Genomic DNA, 23,204 nt, shown 5'->3' on the forward strand with positions numbered 1-23,204 from the left:
ATTGAGTCATACGCTTCATTTCAGCCAAATAATTGCCTGCAAGTGATTGTGTACCGCAGTTTTCTTCTATGTAAATTAAACAGGAACGGTCATATATGTATTTAGCTCTCTGCAAATTGACAAAAGGTGTCTTTAAGGTGCTGGCTTAGAACAAGGTGTGAACAGGTTCACTGAATCTCTCCACATCAACAGCCAAGTCTCACTGGACAGGATCATTTTCTCTGTTCATTCAATTAGACTGGTCTGAGCCATCGGGGAGTGACGGAACGGTCAGAAATTGGACATAATGTGGCCACTTTTATCAGTATGATAAAAACGGGGATTTTAAGCTTGTGTGCACTGACCAGCCTTAGGCTAGTTTCACACTTGCGTTGAACGGCATCCGTAGCATTGCGTTGTGTGACGGATGCAACGGATGTGTTACATATAGTGGCACAACGGATGCTACGGATCGTACAAAATAACACAATCCGTTAGAGGGGGCATGCGCAGTTGTGTAAAGACGGTTGCGTTAACGGAATCCGTTAAATGACGTATTCTAACGGAATCCGCCACCACAGGCGTCCATTATAAAAAACAACGGACGCCGTAGAAATTCTGCAGGTTGCGTTTTTTTTGACACTCCGCCAAGCGCAGAATAACGCTACATGCAGCGTTCTATACGCCAGGCGGATGCAACGCTGCATTGGCTACCGGATGCAACGCAAGGCCATCCGTTGCTATCTGTAGCTAATAGAAGTCTATGAGGAATAAAACGGTTTCCTGCAACGGTTACCGTAATTCCTCAAGGCTGCGGATAGCAACGGATGCCGTTCAACGCAAGTGTGAAAGCAGCCTTATACATAGTGATAGCCGACTTTTAATGTGCATATAATGACTTCTCAAAGCTCTAGTACAATGCTGATGTTCTAGAATGCATCGATGTAAGCCACACCGTGTACTATTTATAAGACCTCATTCAGACATCAGTTAATCCAAGCGTCATTAGTGTTTGGATCTGATTTTCACCAGGGTCTGGTCAGTGTCAGTTTTTATCCTCAGAGTTTCATCAGTTTTTCTCACTAACTAAATGTTGGCGGTTTCTCAATCTTCTCCTATGAAACAGTATGTAAAAATGGACAACACATGGATGGCATACGTCAGATTTTATTCACGGACCCAAAGACATACAATGATTTGACTGATTCAATACTCAGATCAAAATCGGACATGCCTTTGAATTTGTGTGGAGCACTAGGGCTATGTTCACACACGGTGTTTTCGCTGTGCTTTTTTGCATATTTTTTTCATGAGTTTTACGTAAATTAAAAATGGCTTTTTACAGGATTAGCCAAACCTATGAGATTCCAGAAATCTGCTGCATTTTTGAAACAAGCCGCATGTAAACTCTTTCAGCATTTTTGCTGCTTTTTCACCATTGAAAGCAGTGAGAGTGCAAAAACGCAGCTGCAGGGTTTGTTTTGCGGCGTTTGTACTACATTATTGATGTTTTTGTGGTGAATGAAACTAAACATGTACTGTAGACAAATGGCACACAAAAAAAACAGCTAAAAAAGCAGCAAAAATACAGTAAAATCTGCTCTTTGGAAGCAGCTTTTCTTACTACCAAGAGAGCAGGTTTTGGTGCAGAAACAAAAACGCAACGTGTGAACACAGCTTAAGGCCTGTGTTCTTCATGCGTATCTCCTATCACGTCACCCGGCACGGCCTGACACTTTGCAGACACAAGCGTCTCAGCTGCATAGAAATTCATGCAGCTGATCCACTCCTGTCAGGAGAGTGTGCGGCAATGCCGAGTGATACTGATGCAAGACTCGCACAAGTCATACTAAAGTGCAACCGTACCCTAAGGCTATGTGTCCACGGGAGAATGTAGCTGCGGATTTTTCTGCATCAAAATCCGCAGCTTTCCCGCAAAATCCGCACCTTTTCAAAGGTGCGGATTTGCTGCGGATTTACCGCGGAATTGCCGCGGATTTGATGCGGATTTTGGTGCAGATTTTTTTTTTTCCCCAATTTTAAAGCCAAAATCCGGATGAAAATCCACAACAATAATTGACATGTTGCAGATTTTTCCGGATCAAAATCCGCACAAAATCCGCTGCGGAAAAATCCGCAGCGTGGGCACAGCATTTCCAAAATGCCATAGAAATGGCTGGGAAGTGCCTGCGCTGCAGATTTTCGGGAAATCCGCAGCTTTTCCGCGAGAAATCCGCGGCAAAATCCGCGCATTTTCCGCAGCGTGGGCACATAGCCTAAGTCTACAAATATAAACGATCATGTGATCAGTCGCACAGACTGTAAACTCGTATGTCAAAAACTGGCATTTGAATGAGCCGGTAAATTATAAACTATAGCCCAATCGTGGACCCATACAAAGTAAATTGTACCTATAAAGGGTACTTTACACGCTGCGATATCGGTATCGATATCGCTTGTGAGCGTACCCGCCTCCGTCGGTTGTGCGTCACGGGCAAATCGCTGCCCGTGGCGCACAACATCGCTTACACCCATCACACGGACTTACCTTCCCTGCGACGTCGCTGTTGCCGGCGAACCACTTCTTTTCTAAGGGGGTGGTTCGTGCAGCGTCACAGCGACATCACACAGCAGCCGTCCAATAGCAGAGGAGGGGCGGAGATGAGCGGCCGGAACATGCCTCCCACCTTCTTCCTTCCTCATTGCCGGTGGACGGAGGTAAGGAGATGTTTGTCGCTCCTGCAGTGTCAAACGTAGCGATATGTGATGCCTCAGGAACGAGAAACAACATCGCTACTGACCAGACAACGATTTTTCATAAATAATCGACCTCTCTCAGACAAACGATTTTTGCCTCTTTTGCGATCATTTAAGGTCGCTCCAGCCTGTCACACGCTGCGATGTCGCTAACGACGCCGGATGTGCGTCACAAACACCGTGACCCTGACAATATATAATTAGCGATGTCGCAGTGTGTAAATGGCCCTCAAGTTTGGCTCCGTAATATTTGGAGTTTGTTAGATCCAGAATTTGAACAGTAAACTATGGTACCATTCATCCATCTAGTAAACGCCTGGGCGAATATATCATTGATGCAACCTATGTAGATGCACAGGGGCCCAAGAGGTAAGGGGGCCATATTTACCTCCAAACCAGGCGCAATCGTGCATGATGATGAGCTATGGGACTGCAGAGGGCCCATATACTGTTCTTACGCAGGGGCCTCTTCTGTCTGTTTAAACCATAGACTACTTGGTCAACTTACAGACTTTTGGTAAAAATTCACCTGTCATAACGAATATTTTTTTTTGTTTTTAAGTACAACACATTAGGATTTCTAAACATTAGATATATATTTGTCCCATTTGCTAACAGCTGATATGTGATCACAAATGATGGTAGATGACAATGAGTCAGTTCACAGTGAGCCGGGGCCGGGAGGTCAGCGAGGCTGTGGGAGCTTCTTTTAGTGCAACATAAACCCAGGCTGCACAATGGGTGGCACCTTCAGATATGCCCCTGTACTCGTGACAGCTGCTGTCAAGTAAGTGCTATACTGTATGGACTGTACGCTAGAGAGGATCTAGGAAGCATATATCAAGATGACAAACAGCACGGTCTAGAGAGTGACTGCATGCAGAGACAGAGACAAGAAGCCGATTTAGATTTCACTGAAAGACCATGGCATCATGTAACTTACGAGTGCAAGGCATGGAGGCAGGGTCACTGTCCGCTCGAAAATAACCCCGGTCACAGGTGCAGGAGGTAGAGCCTTCCCGAAGTGCAAAGCTATGCGGAGGACACTTGGAGCACGCCTTATCCGATAGGAGAGCCTTGTAATAGCCGACTTTACAAGCTGTGGGAAAAAAAAATATGACTGTGAAAAAACATGGTATACCACAGTTTTCAGTCACTTATGTATTATAGAAAAAGTAGCCATTTTAAGCTTCTCACATAAATACTTGCAGCTTAGATACTAAATATTGAATGTGTGCACGTGGCCTTACAAATACTGAGGTAAAAAACTGACCAACTACTCAATATGTGAACATGACCTTACAAATACTGAGGTTAAATAATCAACGTGTGCATGTGGCCCTAGACTATGTTTTTGGAGCAGATGATATCAGTTCTAAACTAAAAACTATAAAAAAAAAAAAAAGTACCCAGAAAAAAAAAAACTTTCAAAACTGCAAAAAAAAACCCAAAAAACTCCCCCACAAAAACGTTTTCTGAAGCGGTTTCCTGTTTTTGACTATCTCGATAATCTCAGTCTAAACATCATCTTAGGGAACGCTCACACGAGTCTCGCATCGCATCATCCAGCGCGGCCGCACACTCTCCTGACAGAAGCGGGTTGGCTGCATGTATTTCTATGCAGCTGAGACGCTCCTGTCCGGAGAATATGCGGCTGTGCCGAGTGATGCGATGCAAGACTCGCGCAAGTCATACACTTGTGTGAGTGTACCCTTAGGCTATGTGCCCACGCTGTGGATTTCTCGCGGATTTACCGCGGATTTCCTGAAAATCTGCAGCAGCGGCACTTCCCAGCCATTTCTATGGCATTTTGGAAATGCTGTGTCCACGCTGCGGATTTTTCCGCGGCGGATTTGCCGCGGATTTTGATCCGGAAAATTCTGCAGCATGTCATTTATTGTTGCGGATTTTGGTGCGGATTTTGGGTATAGAATAGGGAAAAAAAAATAAAATCCGCGGCAATTTCGCGGCAAAAAAAAGGTGCGGATTTGCCGCGAAAGTCGCGGATTTTCATGCAGAAAAATCCGCAGCAACATTCTACCGTGGACACATAGCCTTAGTGATTATATAGGCTATGTTAACAACATTGAAAAATATTGCTTTTTTTCAGGTGAGTTTTTCTACAGGTGTCCAAACCAAAATACGCCATTGCAATCTGCTCTGATTGTGTTTTTTCTTGTTTATTTTTGTTGCAGTGACTCTTTTTTATGCAGATTTGAAGCAATGTTTTTTTAATCACTGCGATTCTGCCCATAAAAAAAAAGCAGCTGTCTTTTTCCATGCATTATATCAGGCTTCCCATAGAAGTCTATAGGGACAGAACACACCAAAGAAAGTTCAGCAGCGTCTCTGACCACACAGTAGTTTCCATGAAATCACATCCACTTTACTTAGACTGTTAAACACAGCAGATTTTCTGCAGGAAAAAACGCATTTCGGCTATGTGGGAACATGGCCCTACAGCTGTATCACTATTTTTTACCAATACCAATGGAGCTGTTCCACCCCTGACCTAATGTCTCCTTCTTCATCACCCTGTAGATCGTAAGCCATGTGGGTCGGGACCTCGCCCCCTCTGTACGAATCTATCACTGTGTTACTATATTTTATATGTTTTATATATGTTATTTAACCCTTTGCACAGCATCCTGCAATTAATGGACATTTAAAAATAAGAATAATGTTAATAAAATAGCAGATAGGAAATTACAGCTGAGTCAGGCTGGTTTCACACTTGTGTTGAACGGCATCCATTGCATTGCGTTGTGTGACAGATGCAACAGATGCGTTGCATATAATGGCACAATGGATGTAACGGATGCTGCAAAACAACGGAATGCTTTTTATTTTTTTTTTCTTCTTTACAGTTTTACCGGCAGCAGACTATTGTGAACGATCAGCTGATCACTCGGTGGCCGGGCGCTCGGCTGAGCGCTCTCACATGCTGGCGGCCGGGCGATCAGCTGAGCGCTTTCACATGCCAGTGGCCGGGCGATCAGCTGAGCGCTCTGACATGCCGGCGGCCCGGCACTCAGCTGAGCGCTCTCACATGCCGGCAGCCGGGCACTCAGCTGAGCGCTCTCACATGCCGGCAGCCGGGCACTCAGCTGAGCGCTCTCACATGCCGGCGATCAGCTGAACGCTCTCACATGCCGGCGGCCGGGCACTCCGCTGAGTGCTCTCACATGCCGGCGGCCGGGCGATCAGCTGAGCGCTCTCACATGCCGGCGGCCGGGCGATCAGCTGAGCGCTCTCACATGCCGGCGGCCGGGCGATCAGCTGAGCGCTCTCACATGCCGGCGGCCGGGCGATCAGCTGAGCGCTCTCACATGCTGGCGGCCGGGCGATCAGCTGAGCGCTTTCACATGCCACTGGCCGGGTGATCAGCTGAGCGCTCTGACATGCCGGCGGCCCGGCACTCAGCTGAGCGCTCTCACATGCCGGCAGCCGGGCACTCAGCTGAGCGCTCTCACATGCCGGCGATCAGCTGAACGCTCTCACATGCCGGCGGCCGGGCACTCCGCTGAGTGCTCTCACATGCCGGCGGCCGGGCGATCAGCTGAGCGCTCTCACATGCCGGCGGCCGGGCGATCAGCTGAGCGCTCTCACATGCCGGCGGCCGGGCGATCAGCTGAGCGCTCTCACATGCCGGCGGCCCAGCACTCAGCTGAGCGCTCTCACATGCCGGCAGCCGGGCACTCAGCTGAGCGCTCTCACATGCCGGCGGCCGGGCGATCAGCTGAGCGCTCTCACATGCCGGCGGCTGGGCGATCAGCTGAGTGATCTCACATGCTGGCGGCCGGGCGATCAGCTGAGCGCTCTCACATGCCGGCGGCCGGGCGATCAGCTGAGTGCTCTCACATGCCGGCGGCCGGGCGATCAGCTGAGCGCTCTCATATGCCGGCGGCCCAAGCACTCAGCTGAGCGCTCTCACATGCCGGCAGCCGGGCACTCAGCTGAGCGCTCTCACATGCCGGCGGCCGGGCGATCAGCTGAGTGCTCTCACATGCCGGCGGCCGAGCGATCAGCTTAACGTTCGGCCACCAAGAGACAAAATAAAGTTTGTGATAAGATGAGCATGCGCAGTGAAAAATAGAGGATTCCGCCGCTCAATAAACGTTACATGCTGCGTTCCTTCCGCCCGGTGGAAGCAACACAGCGTCGGCTAGCGGAAGCAACGCAGGTACTTTTGGCACAATCTGTCCTCCATACAAGTCTATGGGAAACAGCGGAATCCGTTAACGGACTCCGCTGTTTTCCAAAAGGGTGGATTGTGATGGAAGGAAAAAAAACGCAAGTGTGAAAGTACCCTAATAATGACAGCATTACGATTTGCACAGCTACATCTATATAACTGTGCAATGTGGCTATATTGCTAGTTGCAGCCATTTTTCCTGCGATAGCCGTGTAATATGGCTATTATCGATTGTTTTCTTCTCTGCCACAGATCTCTTTCCCAGGACATGGAGTAAACTTTGCTTACTGTGTAACATCGGCCTGATGACTTTCTAGGTGTTTGATTAGTTTCACTTGAGAACAGCCCCATGGGAGAGATTGATAGGAATCACAGACCACAGCTTGGCAGACAGATAGGCTCAGGTCAGGCCCGATCCCCACATCAAACACGGCCTCATCCCCTGCACACAGAATCCAAACCCAGTGGAAACTGCCTGTCACTCAGCCGTCACAGATAAACAAAGACAGCTTGTGTACAGCAGCCACTGTGTGCGAGGAGGCCTCACTTTTCTCCTTTGGACTTGACAACATTTTACATACGGCTGAATGAACACAGTCAGCCTCTGTGTATTTACCGCTGCATTTCATGTTCAGGAGGAACAAAATGCTCCCAGTGAAATGAATATGCTTCATTTTATAACATGGCTGGCTCTATAAAATCTGGCCTTTGTGTCTATAATAAAATGTAAAGGGAGCACTCGTCAGATACTAATCTGAAACTATGCCATCATTACTAAACTATGCCATCATTACTAAACTATGCCATCATTACTAAACTATGCCATCATTACTAAACTATGCCATCATGACTAAACTATGCCATCATTACTAAACTATGCCATCATTACTAAACTATGACATCATTACTAAACTATGCCATCATTACTAAACTATGCCATCATTACTAAACTATGACATCATTACTAAACTATGACATCATGACTAAACTATGACATCATTACTAAACTATGAGATCATTACTAAACTATGACATCATTACTAAACTATGACATCATGACTAAACTATGACATCATTACTAAACTATGAGATCATTACTAAACTATGACATCATTACTAAACTATGACATCATGACTAAACTATGACATCATTACTAAACTATGCCATCATTACTAAACTATGACATCATTACTAAACTATGACATCATGACTAAACTATGACATCATTACTAAACTATGACATCATTACTAAACTATGAGATCATTACTAAACTATGACATCATTACTAAACTATGACATCATGACTAAACTATGACATCATTACTAAACTATGCCATCATTACTAAACTATGACATCATTACTAAACTATGACATCATGACTAAACTATGATATCATTACTAAACTATGCCATCATTACTAAACTATGACATCATGACTAAACTATGCCATCATTACTAAACTATGCCATCATCACTAAACTATGACATCATTACTAAACAATGCCATCATTACAAAACTATGCCATCATTACTAAACCATGACATCATTACAAAACTATGCCATCATTACTAAACCATGCCATCATGAATAAACTATGCCATCATTACTAAACTATGCCATCATTACTAAACTATGACATCATTACTAAACAATGCCATCATTACAAAACTATGCCATCATTACTAAACTATGACATCATTACTAAACTATGACATCATGACTAAACTATGACATCATTACTAAACTATGCCATCATTACTAAACTATGCCATCATTACTAAACTATGACATCATTACTAAACTATGACATCATGACTAAACTATGCCATCATTACTAAACTATGCCATCATTACTAAACTATGACATCATTACTAAACTATGCCATCATTACTAAACTATGACATCATGACTAAACTATGACATCATTACTAAACTATGACATCATTACTAAACCATGCCATCATGAATAAACTATGCCATCATTACTAAACTATGACATCATTACTAAACAATGCCATCATTACAAAACTATGCCATCATTACTAAACCATGCCATCACGACTAAACTATAACATCATTACTAAACTATGACATCATTACTAAACTATGACATCATTACTAAACCATGCCATCACGACTAAACTATAACATCATTACTAAACTATGCCATCTATTACTAAACTATGCCATCATTACTAAACTATGACATCATGACTAAACTATGCCATCATTACTAAACTATGACATCATTACTAAACTATGACATCATTACTAAACTATGACATCATGACTAAACTATGACATCATTACTAAACTATGCCATCATTACTAAACTATGACATCATTACTAAACTATGCCATCATTACTAAACTATGACATCATTACTAAACTATGACATCATTACTAAACTATGACATCAGTACTAAACTATGACATCATGACTAAACTATGACATCATTACTAAACTATGCCATCATTACTAAACTATGACATCATGACTAAACTATGCCATCATTACTAAACTATGCCATCATCACTAAACTATGACATCATTACTAAACTATGCCATCATTACTAAACCATGCCATCACGACTAAACTATAACATCATTACTAAACTATGCCATCATTACTAAACTATGCCATCATTACTAAACTATGACATCATTACTAAACTATGACATCATGACTAAACTATGACATCATTACTAAACTATGCCATCATTACTAAACTATGACATCATGACTAAACTATGCCATCATTACTAAACTATGCCATCATCACTAAACTATGACATCATTACTAAACTATGCCATCATCACTAAACTATGACATCATTACTAAACAATGTCATCATTACAAAACTATGCCATCATTACTAAACCATGCCATCATGAATAAACTATGCCATCATGAATAAACTATGACATCATTACTAAACTATGCCATCATTACTAAACAATGCCATCATTACAAAACTATGCCATCATTACTAAACCATGCCATCACGACTAAACTATAACATCATTACTAAACTATGCCATCATCACTAAACTATGACATCATTACTAAACAATGCCATCATTACAAAACTATGCCATCATTACTAAACCATGCCATCACGACTAAACTATAACATCATTACTAAACTATGCCATCATTACTAAACTATGCCATCATTACTAAACTATGACATCATTACTAAACTATGACATCATGACTAAACTATGCCATCATTACTAAACTATGCCATCATTACTAAACTATGACATCATTACTAAACTATGCCATCATTACTAAACTATGACATCATGACTAAACTATGACATCATTACTAAACTATGACATCATTACTAAACCATGCCATCATGAATAAACTATGCCATCATTACTAAACTATGACATCATTACTAAACAATGCCATCATTACAAAACTATGCCATCATTACTAAACCATGCCATCATGACTAAACTATAACATCATTACTAAACTATGACATCATTACTAAACTATGACATCATTACTAAACCATGCCATCACGACTAAACTATAACATCATTACTAAACTATGCCATCTATTACTAAACTATGCCATCATTACTAAACTATGACATCATGACTAAACTATGCCATCATTACTAAACTATGACATCATTACTAAACTATGACATCATTACTAAACTATGACATCATGACTAAACTATGACATCATTACTAAACTATGCCATCATTACTAAACTATGACATCATTACTAAACTATGCCATCATTACTAAACTAAGACATCATTACTAAACTATGACATCATTACTAAACTATGACATCAGTACTAAACTATGACATCATGACTAAACTATGACATCATTACTAAACTATGCCATCATTACTAAACTATGACATCATGACTAAACTATGCCATCATTACTAAACTATGCCATCATCACTAAACTATGACATCATTACTAAACTATGCCATCATTACTAAACCATGCCATCACGACTAAACTATAACATCATTACTAAACTATGCCATCATTACTAAACTATGCCATCATTACTAAACTATGACATCATTACTAAACTATGACATCATGACTAAACTATGACATCATTACTAAACTATGCCATCATTACTAAACTATGACATCATGACTAAACTATGCCATCATTACTAAACTATGCCATCATCACTAAACTATGACATCATTACTAAACTATGCCATCATCACTAAACTATGACATCATTACTAAACAATGCCATCATTACAAAACTATGCCATCATTACTAAACTATGACATCATTACTAAACTATGCCATCATTACTAAACTAAGACATCATTACTAAACTATGACATCATTACTAAACTATGACATCAGTACTAAACTATGACATCATGACTAAACTATGACATCATTACTAAACTATGCCATCATTACTAAACTATGACATCATGACTAAACTATGCCATCATTACTAAACTATGCCATCATCACTAAACTATGCCATCATTACTAAACCATGCCATCACGACTAAACTATAACATCATTACTAAACTATGCCATCATTACTAAACTATGCCATCATTACTAAACTATGACATCATTACTAAACTATGACATCATGACTAAACTATGACATCATTACTAAACTATGCCATCATTACTAAACTATGACATCATGACTAAACTATGCCATCATTACTAAACTATGCCATCATCACTAAACTATGACATCATTACTAAACTATGCCATCATCACTAAACTATGACATCATTACTAAACAATGCCATCATTACAAAACTATGCCATCATTACTAAACTATGACATCATTACTAAACTATGCCATCATTACTAAACTAAGACATCATTACTAAACTATGACATCATTACTAAACTATGACATCAGTACTAAACTATGACATCATGACTAAACTATGACATCATTACTAAACTATGCCATCATTACTAAACTATGACATCATGACTAAACTATGCCATCATTACTAAACTATGCCATCATCACTAAACTATGACATCATTACTAAACTATGCCATCATTACTAAACCATGCCATCACGACTAAACTATAACATCATTACTAAACTATGCCATCATTACTAAACTATGCCATCATTACTAAACTATGCCATCATTACTAAACTATGACATCATTACTAAACTATGCCATCATTACTAAACTATGACATCATGACTAAACTATGCCATCATTACTAAACTATGCCATCATCACTAAACTATGACATCATTACTAAACTGTCATCATTACAAAACTATGCCATCATTACTAAACCATGCCATCATGAATAAACTATGCCATCATTACTAAACTATGACATCATTACTAAACTATGCCATCATTACTAAACAATGCCATCATTACAAAACTATGCCATCATTACTAAACTATAACATCATTACTAAACTATGACATCATTACTAAACTATGACATCATTACTAAACCATGCCATCACGACTAAACTATAACATCATTACTAAACTATGCCATCTATTACTAAACTATGCCATCATTACTAAACTATGACATCATTACTAAACTATGACATCATGACTAAACTATGACATCATTACTAAACTATGCCATCGTTACTAAACTATGACATCATTACTAAACTATGACATCATGACTAAACTATGACATCATTACTAAACTATGCCATCATTACTAAACTATGACATCATTACTAAACCATGCCATCACGACTAAACTATAACATCATTACTAAACTATGACATCATTACTAAACTATGCCATCATTACAAAACTATGCCATCATTACAAAACTATGCCATCATTACTAAACTATGCCATCATTACTAAACTATGACATCATTACTAAACTATGACATCATGACTAAACTATGACATCATTACTAAACTATGCCATCATTACTAAACTATGACATCATGACTAAACTGTGCCATCATTACTAAACTATGCCATCATCACTAAACTATGACATCATTACTAAACAATGCCATCATTACAAAACTATGCCATCATTACTAAACCATGCCATCATGAATAAACTATGCCATCATTACTAAACCATGCCATCATGAATAAACTATGCCATCATTACTAAACCATGCCATCATGAATAAACTATGCCATCATTACTAAACTATGACATCATTACTAAACAATGCCATCATTACAAAACTATGCCATCATTACTAAACTATAACATCATTACTAAACTATGACATCATTACTAAACTATGACATCATTACTAAACTATGCCATCTATTACTAAACTATGCCATCATTACTAAACTATGACATCATTACTAAACTATGACATCATGACTAAACTATGCCATCATTACTAAACTATGACATCATTACTAAACTATGACATCATGACTAAACTATGACATCATGACTAAACTATGACATCATGACTAAACTATGACATCATTATTAAACAATGCCATCATTACAAAACTATGCCATCATTACTAAACCATGTCATCATGACTAAACTATGACATCATTACTAAACCATGCCATCATGACTAAACTATGCCATCATTACTAAACTATGACATCATTTCTAAACCATGACATAAATATTAAACCATGACATCAGTACTAAACTGTGACATCATTACTAAACCATGACATAAATATTAAACCATGACATCAGTACTAAACTATGACATCATTATTAAACTATGATATCATTGTTACACCATGCCATCATCATTACTAAACTATGACATCATTGCTACACCATGTATTCTTACCAAACCATGACATCATTGCTACACCATGCCATCATTACTAAATTATATCATTACTGAACTATGACATCATTGCTACACCATGGCATCTTTACTAAACTATAACATCATCTCTAAATCATGGCATCAGTACTAAACTATGACATCATTCCTAAACCATGACATCATTACTAAACCATGACATCATTACTAAACCATGACATCATTGTTACACCATGGCATCTTTACTAAACTATACAAAAACTTAAGCACACAGGCATATAGAAAAAATATGGAGACTGCTTACAGTCTAATATTTGAATGTGTTCTTTATGGCAACAAACCGATATAGTCCCTTCAACATTTTGGCCTTAATCCAGGCCTTTGTCCTGGATTTATTTATCTATACGGGTACTAATGAGTAGGGAGTACTCCCAAGGAAGGCAAAAGAAATCTGTAGTAACCACAACTGTGAAAAAAATCATATGTCCATATGACGTTAGTGCGAACACAACTGAGCCAATGCTATGTGGGATGGCTATGCCTATTTTAATTAAACTCCACAGTATAGTATGTCCTCACCGTGAATCTATCAGTAATAAGAACTGAACAAGTGTCTACTTGCAATTGAATCCTTTCTGTAGGAGCCACCAATGGTATATAACACGGTTCACGATAGGAAGACCCTTTAAGGGCACTGTATAACATCATCTCTAAATCATGGCACCATTATTTAACTATTACATCATTCCTAAACCATGACATAAGTACTAAACCGTGACATCATTGTTACACCATGACATCATTGTTACACCGTGACATTGGTATTAAACTATGACATCATTTCTAAACCATGACATCATTGTTACACCAAAACATCATTACTAAACTATGACAGAATTTCTAAACCACGACATAATTACTAAACCATTACATTAGTACTAAACTATGATATCATTATTACTCCATGACATCATTACTAAACCATCACATCAGTGCTAAACCATCACATCAGTGCTAAACTATGACATTATTGCTAAACCATTGCATCATTACTAAACTATGACATCACTGTTACACAATGGCATTTTTTGCTAAACTATGATGTCATTACTCAACTATCACATCACTGTTACACCATGACATCAGTACTAAACTATGACATAATTTCTAAACCATCACATCATTACTAAATCATGACATAGTATCTAAACCATGACATAATTATTAAACCATGACATCATTACTAAACTATGACATCATTGTTACACTATAACATCATTACGAAACTATGACATCATTACTAAACGATGTCATCCTTGTTAAACATCATTATTACTATTGCATTTCTTTACCAATATTTTACCTATGCTATATTAAATGCTACTTGGTCTTTTTAGAGATCTCGTTATCAAATACCATTAAAAAATTCTGAGTACATTGAGGGGTTCTCTATTCAATACTGGTATCTATTAGTCAGATGGATGAGTCTGTCATACAGGAGGACCTGACACACATGCTTTATTATAGACAGTCCATCCATTTCCATAGAGGATATGCAATACTTTACCTCTTTTATTAAGGTGCTGCAGGGACGTTGAACATTTGCTACAGGTGATCACTTAAGGTGCATTTACACCTGCCTCGTGTGGCCTTAAACGAGTTTGTCAGTCCGTGGTTGTTTAAAAGCCCATTCTGACAGGCGAACCACGCTTTATATGCGATCAGTAATAGATCATTTTCTGAGCATAGACTGTCGTTTTTCTCTTCAGAGCAGGTGCTATTTAAGCAGGACGATTTGCTAAAGAAACTGATGATCTTTTGGGCAAGCCAAGAGATGACTTCACCGAATGGCCGAGCGTTTTGCAGCAACCTGTGTACTCTCCCCAATTAAAGTGTAAATGCACTTTAATGCTGGACTGACACAAAGATTGCTGACCAATAACACTTTATCTTACAAATTCAGAAATGGGTGTCCCTTTTACAAAACGTTTGCTTAAAGTATCAGTTTATTGTAAAACAAGTAAACAAATCGAACTTTATTTAACCTCCTTGGTCTTGTGCGATGCTTCCGCCGCTGATCCTATGATTGCATATAGGATACAGCGATTACATCACATTGACAGAACTGCAGTCAATCACTCAGCTTAGCGGCTCTAACGATGCATACAACATGAACTGCTAAGCTCAGTGATTGGTTGCAGCGCTTTCAAGGTCACATCACTGCTGCAGCCAAACAACAGAGACTGGGCAAGTTTTGGAGACTCAGTGTTAGGCTGGGGTCAAATTGGCGTATAGCATCCGATGATAACCTCATGTGAGAGCATCAGATGTGATATGCTAATGACACTCAGCTCAATCTCTATTACGAGCAAGAGCCGAGTGTCATTCACATGAGATTATCACAGGTTCGAAGAAGATGGAGAGATACATTTCCCCATATTCTCTATTGTCTGTCTTGGCGTATATTGGACTGTATTTGGATGTTATCCAATTGTTGTCCAATGTTTTGCCCGCACCCATAGACTTGAATGGGTGTGCACCGTCTGAGACATGCAATGAAACAGAGTGAGAAAAAAATTACCGGTAAAACATCAGATAGCCATGTTATTCGCTCATGTGAGCGAGACCTTACACCAGGGAGGGGAAGTAAAATGTGGTTTGTTTTTTTCTATGAACAGAGCTAGCAGGGAAAAGTGTACTGAAAGGGGACATTACTTTAAGGCCCCGTTCACACGTCAGTGATTCTGGTACGTACAGTATGTTGCAGTGTCTATACGTACCAGAATCAAGGACATACGCAGACCCATTAAAATCAATGGGACTGCGCATACATCAGTGATTTCTCACTGACGTGTTTCTTTGCGGCGTACACGCGTGTCTGTGTGTTCCTCTCGGAGACAAGTTCAATTTTTTGGGGCATTACTGATGTCACAAGGACCACACAGTGGTGTGATCCATGAAACACGTTCCACAAAAATCCCGTACATTCAAAATAAAAAGCTTTTTAAACTCACCTGTCTCAAGTGATGCTGTCTTCAGCCGCTGCTGTCTGCTGCTTCCAGGCCAGCTAATTATGCTCATGCATATGCACTGCACAGCCGACCCAGAAGTAGCTGCAGCAGTGAGACTGCGGCGGCCGGACACAGCAGAGCTGGAGATATCAGCACTGCGGACAGCAGGATCGTGGACAGGTCAGTATAAGTGCCTGATCTCCATGTATTATCACGGAAAGCACACGGAGATCACATATGTGCCAAAATCACAGTACACAGGGGGACATATGTACCTTTAACACCTCAGTGAAAAATGTGTGTGAGGCCTAAGGTGAATTTTTATTTGACAACCTGTAGTCGTAAATTACTGCCGATCGGCTATATGTTTGTCAATAAGGGGTGCTTACTTGCCCATTCAGATGGGCCACCCGTGCTTCTGATGCAAACAGAACGATAAATCATTCTGTGCACATAGACTGTCATTGTTCTGCCCTGTTTACTGTGATGCTGAGAGCGATGATTTTTAAGCAAGCTTAACAAAGATTTCATCAAACTAATGAACTCATTTGCCTGCGGAATGTTAGCCCAATTTCATTTCCCTATTATCGGTAAACAATTTTTAATCAGTTTAAATTGGTTACTTATACACACCAAATTAGATCGATATTGGTCTGATTGGTCGGAAATTAGTCATAGGTGTTCAAAAGCTGGCCATACGCAATGTCAACAGAACTATCGTTCAGCTGACAACTATCTCTCTTGAATCTCGTTCACAGGAGCATTTGGCTCTGATGAGCATTCCTGTGTTTTCTAACAGCCGATGCCAGATTCAGCTCATCCTCCTGCCACCAAAAGAATTGGGTGATTGAACGCTAAACGCCAAATCCTTATGTCATCTGACATGATTTGTAGACAATGTGGAGGCCCCCATACACATAAAGTTATCTGATCCCTCGGATATTGGCAGATATCACATAATATATATGAGGGCATTAAAGGTTGTATTACTGGGACACACTTTAATCATCCTATTGTTGAGGGACCTTTCTAAAGAGAAAAAGATTGGACAAATTTGACTGCTACCTTAAAAAATAACTCTCCCCAAACAAATCTAGAAGACAGTCTGTAGGGTCAGTTCACATCTGCAGTCTCCATCACAGATTTTTTTCATATTTTTCAATATTTTTTTCTGCTACTTTTCCAGAATTAATGGAAACCAGTCATACCCTGACTAAAATCAGACAGACTCAGGTCAATTGGATCTATCGGGGGTTTTGTGTCCGTCATGTGATGGACTAGTCTCTGGCCTGTATTCCATTTTTCTTTTCCTATGATGCAGATATCAAATCCGTTTTTAGGCAAGATGGATGACAATCAGTACCTTGGTAGGTTTATTATGTTAAATTAGCCTGTATCGTCTGTTTCAAAGCACAGGATCCAGAATGTGTAAGGTCAGTAATTAGACATATTCCCTATCTATGTAGATTTAATAAAACCAATGGTGGATACAACCTGCTTGCCAGAGACACTCATTAAGTGTGTATGTGACGCTATTGTGTGCCTCATTGTGTCTTGTTAATACATTCTCACACCAAATCCCTATTCTCAGTGCCACAAATTAAAGTCTTTGGTGCGTGCTTAATTCTCTGTCCTCTGTTTTGTCCTTATGCTTTTCTGCTAAGGATTTGCAGGGTAAGATTGTGAAGGGAATGAGGAGGAGGAAAAGGGTTATTGCCAGAGCTTTAGGTCCATCCTCTTTGTCCCCAGCTTAGTTCACATGTTCAATACAAGCCACAAATTCAATATCTTTGGCATGGCTTTGATGAGTTTTCTTCCCCTCTTTTTCATTAGTCAACAAAAGCAGATCCACAACCCAGATGACACAGAATCATCACCGGGTTAAGGTTTAGGATCAAGAATGGTGAGAAAAAAATCTTCAACACAACAGAAAGATTTTCCGATACACAGCCCTGTCCAAATAGATCAGCCTAATCAGGATGCACACTCACATCTCCACCTCCGAGAGTGACCCTTCAACCCCCTGGACTGATGGTCCCTAAAACGTCCATCCTTCCATCCAACCATCCCTCCTTCCACCCTTCCATCCATAGTTCCATTCATCATCCATCCTTCTTTCAATATGGATGATTGGAAGGAAGGAAGCAAGGATGGAAGAAAGGAAGTTCCTTCCATCCTTGCTGCCATTCTTACAATCATCCATCCTTCCACCCATCCATCCATATTTCCATTCATCCATCCATCTGTCCATCCATCTGTCCATCCATCTGTCCATCCATCTGTCCATCCATCCGTCCATCCATCCGTCCATCCATCCGTCCATCCATCCGTCCATCCATCCATCCGTCCATCCATCCATCCATCCATCCATCCATCCGTCCATCCATCCATCCATCCATCCATCCATCCATCTGTCCATACATCTATCTATCCATTTATATAACCAGAGATGGCTCAATAATGTTGAGCTCAGTTTTCATAATGGGTGACAACAGTAAAAGCACCAAAGAAAGCAAAACCATTCCACTAGTCGAATATGTTTGTGGTGTGTTGTAAAAAATTGTAGCCATACGGATGGTAATAAATGCAGTCTTGCCAACTCTCCCGGAACATCTGAGAGGATCCCACATAAAGGGAAGAACTCCAGATTAGAAGAAGAGATGAAAAATCTCCTGGGTGCTGCCGAAATCTCCCTGGAAAATGAAGTTCTTCCGGAAGGTTTTATGCATTTGATTGCAGGACAGAGCCCATCGCTTCGCAATTAGGGGGTGTGAAAGAGGGTTGGATTAGCAGCGCCTTAAAAAAGGTTATGGGAAAACTTTTTCCCTGAAGGAAGGGTAAACCACAATGCCCAGCAAGTCATACATGATAAGACCATGATGAATTGTTGCACTATTTAAAATCCATTTACTCCTATTCCATAATAACAATGGAAATAATAAATTGCAGACTGGAATAAAGTTTCCGCCATTTTAGTGTAACATCATATATTGGGGATGCAGGATATACGGTGGCGTCTGAGGTTGCTATCAAGCATCAGTTGCAGCACAGGATCCATGCATTATGCACGCATTGATATATACAAATTATATACATGTATTCACAAGTTAAAGTGCATATTTTTCTGAGCTGGAAAAACAGTCAAGTCACTGACTTGTGACTATATTTTACCAAACCCAATGGGATAATGGAATATTCCAGACACAAACCGGCTGTCACCATGATCAAGAAAATGAAAATGACAAACCGAATAACTCCTTCATGAATACAATCTGATTTCTTTTTTTTTGTAAGCAGCTTGAAAAGCTCAGTAAGAGGGTGCCCCTTCCGCAGAAAGCAAAGAGTGCCAGTCGCCTGGGTGCCCATGCTCCGAGCTAATTAATTGGTTAACTGCTGAGTGACAACTGTTAATCCTGTTATTTAAAGCCCTTTCTTCTGTACTCTCACCCCCGCAGAGAAGAACAGCTTTTTGCCCCGTCTTCTCTGTAAATAAGTACGCATTTATCCTTTAATTTTCCCATAACCCAAGATCTGACAGGTGTATTATATGATGTAAGTCGTAGAAGAAGCATACCAAAGCCATGAATGTAAATCATGTAACACGGAGAGCTTGTTAGGGCAGGGCTCTACGTCCTAGTCATGCTAACGTTATAATTATTTTACTATTGTGTTATCTAGTATGGAATTCTAATTGACTGAGTTCCATATGAATAATACATGTAATAGCATATAACCCTGCAAATATAGATCCTTTCAATTGTTCTGTACTTGTGGGGTTTTAGTATTTTATTCCAAAAGAAAATTGGGTTACACCCAATATGGCCGCCATTAACTCTCTCACCTGCTTTGCCATGTAATTTTCCCATACTACTAAAGAGAATCTGCCAAAATATCTAGCAAGGCATGCGAGTCTCCCACACAATGCATATTACACGTATTACTATTTAGAAGTGACTAAAGGATTACTCTCAAATTTATTATCCGTAGGATAGAAGATAACTTGCTAATAGGTGGGGTCCAACCATGGGGACTGATCCCTAAAACTGGGCTCTGAATTACTCAGTCAGATTGGAGTGGTGTCTAGAGATGAGAGGACCCGGTGGATGTTTGGATTCGGCTGGACTTTAGTTAAAAGTTCATTTCGGGACCCAGACTTGACCTGAACACTTGTTCCCAGACCCAGAACCCCATAAAAGTCAATGGGGACCTGAACTAATGGGCTCAACTCGAGTAACAAGTATAATGGGAGTCAATGATTGGGCAGTTCAGCTCTACATACAGCCAGCCATAAAAAGACCATTTTCGGGGGAGGAAGAGCAATTTTTTTTTGGACACACTACATCCGAAAACATTGCTTTTACCCGAGTGTACCCGAGCACAGAGATGCTTCATCGAGTGCTTAGCATACAAATAGCAACCAAACTCAGACAGTGACTTTAAAAAAAAAAGTTCGGGTTTGAGCCCCAGAGAGTGTTCAGTATGAACCCCGATCTTAAGGCCCTGTGCACATGCTGCAGTTTCTGATGCAGTTTTTCAGAAATCTCCATCAAAATCTGCATGCCTCTCCTGAAGCCTGCCAGGTCTATGGGATTTTAGATTTGCTGTGCACACAGTGCGTTTTTTTTTCCCGTAAGGTTCTGGTGCAGAATTTGATGCAGAAAAATTCTTCAGCATGTCAATTATTGGTCAAGTTTAGCAGCGTTTTTCATCCATTGACTTTAATTAATTGACTTTCTTGATAGCCCAAAAAAGGCATCAAAACCACATCCGGTTTTAATGCTTTTTTTTGCCACAGTGTGCAGATCTGGTGCAAAATATTTCTGCACCAAATATGCAGCGTGAGCAAATAGCCTTACAGTTCAGGCTCACTCATCTCTAGAGGTGGCCGCGAATGCGCGCAACTGCTGCATCCATTGTCTATGGGACAGTGGGAAAAAAGCAAGTGCTGTGGCTCCATTCCAATGGGGCATTTTGGAGCCCTGATCTCAGGATCAGTGGAGGCCCCCTCAGTCTTATCCCCACTGATCAAAAAAAGTTATCACAAAATTAAATCGCAACGTCTGGAATAAACAAATAGGGAAAAAAAACATCGAACAGGAAACTTAGCCCATTATTGTCTTCTGAAAGCATGTTCAGTTATATTTCAAGCACCGCAGCAGCTTGGAAAATAGCGAAGCACAGAAACCCATCCTAACAAACTGAACAGCCATCACTTAGCAATCTGTTCAAGAGATGCAACCGTCAGAGTCGAGGAATCAGCTGTTGTTAGCAAAGCGTTGGCAGAACAAAGTTTTCCAGTTCTGTTAAAAAACATAAAATGTTTTTCCCCAGGTTTAGCGCCACTGAATTTTCTATCTGTAAATCATTTTAAGAAGCTGAGCCTCCATGACTTACACCGCTATTGTCTACCGAGACCAATAGTTGTTAGCAGCCATAAACCGCACACGGGGAGCTGGAGAAAACTTGTGCAAAAGTTCTCTCCAAATCTCACTTGCAGAACAATGCGTGTGGGATGCACAACCCTAGCTTAATATATTTCCCTTGGTCTTTCCCAAAGTGTCTATGAAAGAAATTAAAGAAGGGGCGGACACTTTTGTTATAAGCATTGTGCATATTATTTAGGGGAAGCAGTAAATGTTCTTTGCGGCCCACCTTGGTGTGTTGTGAACATATTATTAGCGCTGACCTCTTTTTTTTTCCACTCTTTGCTATTTTTGTATTTGCATTAGACTATACATTGAGAGTCACGGTAGCCATGATGGATTATAACATTTCCTGCCCACCAAATGCAACAACTGGCCCAAATGGGTGGTCTCCCACAAAAAGAAAAGACAAAGAAATGAAGGACATCTTCAAGGGGCTGTGACTCCTGCTGACATTTTTATGGAGGCTATGAAATACCTCCACTATTTGTTCTACCTAACCTCTTACTCTTGGAATTGTAACGTCTCCACAACTCTCCGCTGTCCTGAAAGTAATGGGACAAGCAGAAATGCCTGAGAATGCGTAAATAACCTGGTTCACCTTGAGCATGCCCAAAATGTCAGTCCACCATTAGGGTATGTTCACAAGGATCAGATTTGGCGTAAAATTCATGGTGAAAATCCACAGAAAACAAGGGGTTTGTTACAGATTTAAAATCTGTGCCACAGGTAATTTTCTATGCTGATTTTTCAGTAGCTTTTGTATGATACTTCTTAAAGGGAACCTGTCAGGCCCAATATGCACCCAGAATCACGAGCAGTTCTGGATGCATATTGCTAATCCCTGCCTAGCAGTCCCTGTATCTAGTAGCATAGATAAAGGGATCTTTAGAAAAAGCATTTCTAAAGATCGTTTATTAGATGCTAATGAGGCCAGGGATAGTCGCAAGGGCGTTAGTTCCCTTGGCTAGCTCGGCCCACACAGTATGTTAGCACGTCCCTGAGGGCATACTAACATGCTAATGAATACGCAGCGACGCCGCACATACGTCACTCTT

The 23,204-nt window shown here is 40.4% G+C and overlaps 1 protein-coding gene across 1 annotated transcript in view; it reads right to left on the reverse strand.

Moving 5' to 3' along the window:
• The window catches only part of EPHA4 (EPH receptor A4), an 88,593-nt gene that overhangs the window by 41,425 nt on the left and 23,964 nt on the right, over positions 1 to 23,204 (reverse strand). The window contains exon 4 of the mRNA XM_075340817.1: positions 3,680 to 3,835. Coding sequence (XP_075196932.1) covers positions 3,680 to 3,835 — 156 coding nt within the window. The remainder of the gene's footprint in view (positions 1 to 3,679; positions 3,836 to 23,204) is intronic.

The sequence above is a fragment of the Anomaloglossus baeobatrachus genome, chromosome 3 (genome assembly GCF_048569485.1).
Source record: "Anomaloglossus baeobatrachus isolate aAnoBae1 chromosome 3, aAnoBae1.hap1, whole genome shotgun sequence".
Classification (NCBI taxonomy): Eukaryota; Metazoa; Chordata; class Amphibia; order Anura; family Aromobatidae; genus Anomaloglossus; species Anomaloglossus baeobatrachus.